We start from the raw sequence: 8,959 nt of genomic DNA on the forward strand, positions 1-8,959 counted from the left end.
AGAAGAGGGAGGAAGTTTAGCAGTCACGCTGCTAAACTCCCTCCCACCTCCTTTCTCCAGCTGTTGTCATTGGCTCCCATAGGAGCGCATGCAGCAGTTGACGTATTCCGAACGGAAAGATAGTTCCAGGATTATCTTTTCAGCCCGGTGTGAAAGCTCTCGGCACTATATTGACCTGGCTGGGCGCTTTAACGCCATGGTAATACAGCCATGTGATCTGATGCATTGGAATCCAATGCATCAGATCGTAGCGTATACCTGCCGGTTGTGAAAACGGCAACCTATATATGCTCGTGTGAAAGAGCCCTGAGGGTGAAGTCACACGAACGTATATCGGCTCGGTTTTCACGCCGAACCGATATACGTTGTCCTCGTGTGCAGGGGGGGGGGGGGAGGATGGAATAGCCAAGTGCAGGAACTGAGCTCCCGGCCCCCTCTCCACCTCCTCTCCGCCCCTCTGCACTATTTACAATGGGGAGAGGTGTGGCGGGGCGGGGCTAATTTGCATAACTTAGCCTCGCCCCCGCCCTGCCTCTTCCCATTACAAATAGTACAGAGGGGCGGAGAGGAGGCGGAGAGTAGCCCGGAAGCTCAGTTCCTGCTCCTGGCTCTTCCATCCTCCCCCCCTGCACACGAGGACAACGTATATCGGCTCGGCGTGAAAACCGAGCCGATATACGTTCGTGTGACTTCACCCTTGGAGCGGCTTTACAGGGGTCAATTAATTATCGTATGGTATAAACAGGTAATTGTTGTCTTTCAATGACTAGCCAACAACTTTGCAGGGAGGTGTGCGCTTGTTCAGCGTGCGCTTCCCACCAAATGCTAGCTGGCTCGCATCTATGTTTGAACATTTTTCCCTCCCACTTAAGATTTTTCAATTCCTAAAGGCACATGAGTGCTTGCTGTCCTGGACTGAACTTTTCAAAATAACATGTTGCTTTGGATATTTAAAGGGTTCACTTGAAGTAGACTTGGCAACCAATGAGTGTGCTTTGAGGAGGGGTAGGAATTTCATCTAAATGCTGTCCAAAAACCTTTATGCCATCTAACATTTAGTTCAGCAATTATGAAACTGAACAAGAAGTGAACAGCAAACACTCTGTATAAAAGCACACAAACAATAGTCATTTGTATTCTTAAGGGCTCCTCTCCATGGGTGTATTTGCACATGCAAAATTTGTCTGCACACTATGCAAAGAATAGAGCCCATTGATTTCAATGAGTGCATTCAAATTTCCTTTTTTTTGTGCGCACATTTCTGACATGTGCAAAAAAATGTAACATGATCTATTTTGTGCATATTGGGGGTCTATGGGGGGGAGGGGGTGCAAAAAAATGCAAACAATACGCAAGTAGATGTGCAAAATACATTGCAAATCCGTCGGAAAAAAACACATCAGGACCTCGCTTGGCTAAACAGCGTTTTAAATTAGGGCAGGGTCGGTGTTACACGCATATGAACAGGCTTTGCATGTGCAAAAAAGTACAGTACAATGAGCAGACATGCGTGCAAAAGTGCCTCCTTCATAGTGCAAATAAGGTGTGCTGAAGAGTGTGCATTTGTGTATACATTCCTGTGAAAGAGCCCTTAGCGGGTAATTTGAACGATTATTGAGAGGATAGTTGTCAAGTGTAAAGTTACCTTATGGTCGGCTTCGCACGACCGGATTCCTGTTGGCATCCATGTGCAGGACCCATTGCAAATCGCAAACATTCAAAGGCATGTACTTTTGGTTTTTCGCTCACACTTACGGATATGAATTGCGCATTCTGCGAGCAGAGGAAAACTCGCAGCATGCTTCATTTTGCTGTGGACTCCACAAGGATGGTCTCACTGGAAGTCAAATAACATTGCGTATGGGCTGCGAGTATCTGTGTCATCACTGGGAATCTGCTGCAAGATCCCACAAGCACCTGGTCGTGTGAAGCCAGCCTAAGGGTGACTACCCACTACAGTTTTTTTTTTACTGTGAAATTCGCAGCGTTTTCTTTTCTGCTGGGGTCTATGGGACTTGTAATGTTAAAATCGCGATCGCGCAAAATCGCAATTTACCGCGAAATCGTGATTTTAACATTACAAGTCCCATAGACCCCTGCAGAAAAAAAAACCGCTGCAAATTTCGCAGTGAAAAAAACTGTAGTGGGTAGTCACCCTAAGGGAAGCTTCACATGGTCATATGTGGAAATGCGCACACTTCAGCGCAACCTATTTGCACTATGAACGAGGTAGATTTGCACACATATGGGCACATTTTACTGTGCTTTTTGCACACACAGAGCATATTCATTTGTGCACGGCAGACAAACACACCCCAATTGAAATGGCTATTTAGCCTAATGAGGGTCAGATGTGTTCTTCTTTTTCACAAAATTGCTAAATGCATTTCACATTTGCATGCACATGGAGCATACATTTGCATACCTTCCATAGACCTCTATGGGGACTTGTGGAATGTTAATTCATACAAAAATAGGTCAAGTCCACAAAAAGAGGAAATGAGAATGAACCCATTGAAATCATTGTGTTCAATTCTCTGTGTATTGCATGTGCAAATTGTACGCATGCAAATATGTTTGTGTAAAGCTGCCCTTAGGGTATATTCACATGCAACACATTTGTTGCAGATATTTCTGCAGCCAAAGGTTGCTCCCATCTTTTTGAATGGGATTATTTCTGCAGCATGGATTTCTGCTAATCCTATTCAGATAAATGGGTCAGTTGCAAAAATCTGCGGCATGTGAACATTCCTTTAACGAAAGAGGCTCCCTATTCAAGATCCTGATTATAGTGGGATCTGTGTGATGTTTTATTTGCCCCGTTGTTGCCTTTAAGGAGAATTTCTGCCAGGTTCCTGTTTAGATTACAGCTGATGATTGGGGATCCCATCAGCAGTATACTCTGTGATGGACTTATTGTAGGGGACCCTTCTAATAAAAGGGATTGCCCAATGTGCAAAGCTATTTTAATGGTATTTTTATTGTTGTACACTAGGTTATTGGTGTTAAATAAAATAGTTGGAACTCAAAATTTGCTTGCTTGCCAATAAGTTTTTAATGTCTGGCAAGATTCCCAGAGAACAGTGGAACAAAACATATTAATTTACTATAAATTACTGTATGAAAATGTACTGATATAACTGATACCATGGTTCAATACCGGAATGTTATTTATTTTAGATAATATGCCAGTTCATACCAGTACCAGGCTTACACCTACCATCAGTGGTCTAGGGGCACATGACAAGAACATTGCTCTTCCTCTTAACAAGTTACTGTTCAGACCAAATATGGAATATTGTGTAATGTTTTGGGCACCAGTACTAAAGCGTGACATATCAGAGCTTGAGCGGGTACAAAGACGGGCAACTAAAGTAATAAATCGAATAGGCGGACTACAATACCCAGAGAGGTTATCAAAATTAGGGTTATTTAGTTTAGAAAAAAGATGGCCGAGGTGTGACTTAATAACTATGTATAAATATATCAGGGGACAATACAAAGATCTCTTCCATGATATATTTATACACAGGACTGTGATGGTAACAAAGGTGCATCATCTACGTCTAGAGGAAAGAAGATTTCTACATAGAAGGGGGTTCTTTATTGTTAGATCAGTGAGAATATGGAACTCTCTGCCTGAGGACATGGTGATGGCAAACTCTATAAGGGTGCGTTCACACGAACGTATATCGGCTCGGTTTTCACGCCGAGCCGATATACGTTGTCCTCGGGTGCAGGGGGGGAGGATGGAAGAGCCAGGGCCAGGAACTGAGCTCCCGCCCCCTCTCTGCCTCCTCTCCGCCCCTCTGCACTATTTGCAATGAGAGGAGGCGGGACAGGGGCGGGGCTAAAGGCCGTGAATTAGCCCCGCCCCCATCCCGCCTCTCCCCATTGCAAATAGTGCAGAGGGGCGGAGAGGAGGCAGAGAGGGGGCGGGAGCTCAGTTCCTGGCCCTGGCTCTTCCATCCTCCCCCCCTGCACCCGAGGACAACGTATATCGGCTCGGCGTGAAAACCGAGCCGATATACGTTCGTGTGAACGCACCCTAAAAGAGTTCAAGAAGGGCCTGGATGCCTTCCTTGAGTGATACAATATTGTATGTTATAGTCACTGATTACTTCAGAAGAATTGCTGATCAACACATTATTCTGATTGCCAGATTGTCAGTAAGGAATCTTCTACCTGATTGGGATTTATTGCCTTCCTCTTGGTCAACATTGGGGAAGGGGAGGGAAATAGGCTGAACTGGATGGACATATACCTTTTTTTAATCTAACATACTATGTAACTATGTTACCAGTTGCACTCATTACAGCATGTCAAACTGTGATGTCAATTGAAAAAAAACGCAATATTTTTTCAAATTGCGATAAAGAGATGATAAAGTTATGTTGAAGTGGTTGTCCCATCTCAGTTCTTCCTGGCTGAATAAGAGAACCACATTGTACTGTGACATCCAGCGAGGTGGTCGGGAAATCAGTTGTCGGTTTCACCCAGGGAGTGCTGAGATGGAAATATTCCTTTAATATAATCTTGCATTACATTGTGGATCCAATTTTAACATGGATAGTGGTAATCAGGAGATTTAAAGGGGTTGTTTCCTGCCCTCACATGGGAAATGAAGCATTACACAGTTGTTTCAGAGGTGAAAAAATGAAAACAAACCAACAGCAATCATACTGGACACACACAAAACTAGTCACAATAATGACAGTTATTTGTGCCTCCTCTTACCTAGGGTTTCCACCTTTGTCACACAAAATACCAGCCAAAATAAATAGGACTGTGGTGTGGGGGTGGTTATGGACACGGCTTATCACAATGCTCCCAATAGTAATAGTGCCCCCTCTAGTGGCCCCAATAGTAACAGTGTCCCTAGTAGTAATAGTGCCCCCAATAGTGGCCCTAATACTAGTAGTGTTGGCAGTAGTGGCCCCAATAGTAACAGTGTTTCCAATAGTGACCCAATAGTAATAAAGCTGCAATTACTGTCTGGGACGGTGAATTACCAGATGTGTGGCAACACTACTCTCACCTCCCCACATCTTGTCTGATTGCCACCTGCCCTGACCCCCATCCTATTTTACCATATAGCTTGTACTCCAGCTACTCCAAATTTGACCTGTTGTACTGACTACATTCTTGACTGTCCCTTTTGTAATACAGTGATGCCTTCTTGCCCACCCAAGTCAGCTGTCACTGCACTGATACTACCAGTGCTAGGCAGCTGCTGCCAAGGCAAATAGGATCATGGGGTGCATCAAAAGAAGCATAGGGGCACATGAAGAGATCATTGTTCTGCCTCTTTACAAGTCACAGATCAGACCACACATGGAATATTGTGTACAGTTTTGGGCACTGGTATTCAAGAAGTACGTATCAGAGCTTGAGTGGGTGTGAAGGCAGGCAACTAAATTAATAAATGGAATGGGCAGACTACAATACCCAGTGAGGTTATAAAAACTGGGATACTCCACTTAGGAAAATAGACATCTATGGGCAGACCTAATAACTATGCATAAATAAATCACAAATCAATACAAAGACCTCTCCCATGATCTGTTTATACCCAGGACTATGATGGTAACAACGGGGCTTCCTCTACATTAAGAGGAAAGAAGATTTCTACACCACCATAGAAGGGGATTCTTTACAGTAAGACTACTGAGCTCTCTGCTGGAGGACGTGATCATGTTGAATTTGCTAAAAAAAGTGTTTAGGAGGGGCCTGGATGCACTGGTGTAACTATAGGGGATGTAGTTGCACTTGGGCCCAGCAGCCTTAGGGGGCCCATAAGGCCTCTCTTCTCCACATAGGGAGCCAAGTATTATGAATAAAGCATTACAGTTGGGGGGCCTGTTACACATTTTGCATTAGGGCCCAGGAGCTTCAAGTTACGCCTCTGCATTAAGGGGTTAAGATAAGTTTGCGTGCCCCGAAGATAAACTTTTGCACCCGGACCCATGAGCCTTTAGCTATGCCCCTGCCTGGACACCTTTTTGAGTATAATACTAGTATTACATGTTATTACTAATAACTTCAGAAGGATTCAGAGATTATTCTGATTGCCCGATTGGAGTCAGGGTGGGTTCACGCAAGCGTGTTTTGGTGCGTGCATACGCACGCACAAAAACATGCTTATATTTACAACAATGCATTCCCTATGGTGTGTGCACATGTCTGTCTTTTACAGGTGCGTACCTGCAAAGATAGGACATGCGTGCACCATAGGGAATGCACGCATTGTTTTCAATGGAGCCGCGGCTGCTGCCGACGGCTCCATTGCAAAAAAAAAAGTCTGCTGGCTCCCTGCATTCTTTTTCAGGGAAGTGCTTTACATATAAGCCCTTCCCTGAAAAAGAAAGATTTTAGTGTAAAAAAAAAAATGCAGGCATTCTCTTCAATGAGCCACTGCTGCTGCCAGCGGCTCCATTGAAGACAATCGTCTGCTGGCACCACTGAATTGTTTTTCAGGGAAGAGCTTTACGTATAGGCTCTTCCCTAAAAACGAAAAATTTTGGTGTAAAAAAAAAAAAATGCAGCCATTCACTTCAATGGAGCTGCTGCTGCTGCCAGCAGCTCCATTGAACACAGCGGTCTGCTGGCACACCTGAATTGTTTTTCAGGGAAGAGCTTTATATATAAGCCCTTCCCTGAAAATCAAGTAAAAGTGATTTAAAAAACAAAAAAATAGATACTCACCTCCCTTCAGCTGCCGGGGCTCAGCCATGTCTTCTCCTGCTGTCCACTGCACTGTGGTGCTGATCTATCAGCAGGTGGGGATTTAAAATCCCCACCTGCTGAAAGAGCTGAATGTGATTGGCTGAGGTGCTCAGCCAATCACAGGCAGGTCTCCCCGAATGAATGACAGGTGAGAGCTGCCTGTGATTGGCTGAGCACCTCAGCCAATCACATTCAGCTCTTTCAGCAGGCGGGGATTTTAAATCCCTGGCTGCTGATAGATCAGCACCACAGTGCAGGGGACAGTAGGAGAAGACGCGCTGTGCCCCAGCAGCTGAAGGGAGGTGAGTATCTATTTTTTGGTTTTTTAAACCACTTTTACTTGATTTTCAGGGAAGGGCTTATATTCAAAGCCCTTCCCTGAAATCAATTGCCGGCAGCAGAATCCTCTACCGCAGCTGACGTGTGACAGCTGCGGTAGAGAATTAAAGAATTCCACTGCGGGGGAAACAGCAGCGGCAGACAGGTAAGTAATTTTTTTTTACACTACTTTTAATTGGCTTTTCAGGTAAGGGCTTATGAAACCCTTCCCTGAAAAGCCATTGACAGCTGCTGGGGCTCAGCGTTGACTTCTGCCGCTGTCCCCGGCTCTGTAGGCTGCTGAGCTATCAGCAGCTGGGAATTTAAAAATCCCCGCCTGCTGGTAGCTCTTATTGTGATTGGCTGAAGCACTTCAGCCAACCACAATCAGAGCTACTAGCAGGCGGGGATTTTAAATCCCCGTCTGCTGATAGCTCAGAACTACAAAGCCGAGGACAGCGCCAGAAGTCGCGACTGAGCCCCGGCAGCTGAAGGGAGGTGATTTTTTTTTTTGCACTATTTTAAATGGCTTTTCAGGGAAGGGCTTATGAAGCCTTTCTCTGAAAAGCCATAGACAGGATGCCGGCAGCAGGATTCTCTACCACAGCTGTCACGTGTGACAGCTGCGGTGGACAATTGAAGAATTCCCTTTGCTGCATCTGCCACATCTTCTGCCACAGATGTGGCAGATGTAGCAGCAGGGAATTCTTTTAACTAGCGGGGGTGAAGGAAACATCTGCTGCATGCGGCAGATGTGTTCTTCATGCCCGCGGGGGTCACAGCAGTGGTGGAGGGGTAAGTTGACAACAAGCACGGCCCCATTGACAACAAGCACGCAGCTGTGTTCACTCGTGTTTTTGCTCGTACCTAGGTGCGGACGTATGTACGCACCTAAGTACACACCAAAACACGCTCGTTTGAACCCACCCTCAGGAAGGATATTTTTTTCCCTTAACCTCTTCAGTGGCAGGTTTATTATTACCATGCCATGCCTCACAGTCAACAATGCAATTTAATCTTGCAAGTATTTGAAAGTACTGTTCCATTTTGACAGTTGGTATTATGGCAGGCAAATCTCCGGGACTTCGCTGAGTATGCAGTAAAAACCCAGGACGATTTCAGATGACAGCTCAGTGCTCTGCACATTTCAGCACTAGAGCTGTCCACGGAAATCTTCTGGGGTTAAACTGCATGGTCAGTGCAGCAAGCCCCAGAGATTTTCCGGGTGTGCCAATAAAGGGGTTAGATGAGGTAAACTGGCTTTTACCTCATTGGGTTTTTTCCTTTTTCTCTGTACTGGATGGAGATATGTTTTTTTCCAGCCTAAGGTACTATATTACGGAGTTGGGCTACATTCAGCACATACAGTAGAATTTGCTATTGTGTATAAGTGGGAGTGCCAAATAAAGGTGATTATCACATTCTGACTCAAAATTCACCAATGTTCTCTGTATTTCAGGAAAGCGCATTTGCCTGGGAGAAGGTCTTGCTCGCATGGAACTTTTTCTTTTTCTTACAACCATTCTGCAAAATTTCACGTTAACATCAGAAACACGGTTCACAGAATATGATATTGCTCCCCGCATGACTGGATTTGCAAATGTTCCCATTGATTACCAGTTGTCATTTATTCCTCGTGTAGCATAAGTGAAATGCAGACCCTCACCAAGATCATTCTAATCCTATTCTTTGTGAAATTACCAGAATCTTGCTGTTTGCTATTTGTTTGTGATTTTTAATTACGCTTTCTTTAACAATTATATTATGTGTGCAGTGTTGTGGGCATAATAGTGAAAAAAGTTAAATTCTGCGTATGGCTCTGTTCACATTTGCATCATGGCTTTCATTCACAATGGCAGTTACAGGATCTGATTTCCTTCACACTGTACAATTGGAATAAGCTGCGGGTGTGGGA

The 8,959-nt window shown here is 44.7% G+C and overlaps 1 protein-coding gene across 1 annotated transcript in view; it reads left to right on the plus strand.

The window, feature by feature from the left end:
- LOC136573694 (cytochrome P450 2G1-like) overlaps nt 1–8,744 on the plus strand; it is a 57,740-nt gene extending 48,996 nt beyond the window's left edge. Inside the window, exon 9 of the mRNA XM_066574956.1 lies at nt 8,504–8,744. Coding sequence (XP_066431053.1) covers nt 8,504–8,691 — 188 coding nt within the window. The 3' untranslated portion in view covers nt 8,692–8,744. The remainder of the gene's footprint in view (nt 1–8,503) is intronic.
- The last annotated feature ends 215 nt before the right edge of the window (nt 8,745–8,959 follow it).

Source organism: Eleutherodactylus coqui, chromosome 7 (assembly GCF_035609145.1).
Source record: "Eleutherodactylus coqui strain aEleCoq1 chromosome 7, aEleCoq1.hap1, whole genome shotgun sequence".
Taxonomy (NCBI): Eukaryota; Metazoa; Chordata; class Amphibia; order Anura; family Eleutherodactylidae; genus Eleutherodactylus; species Eleutherodactylus coqui.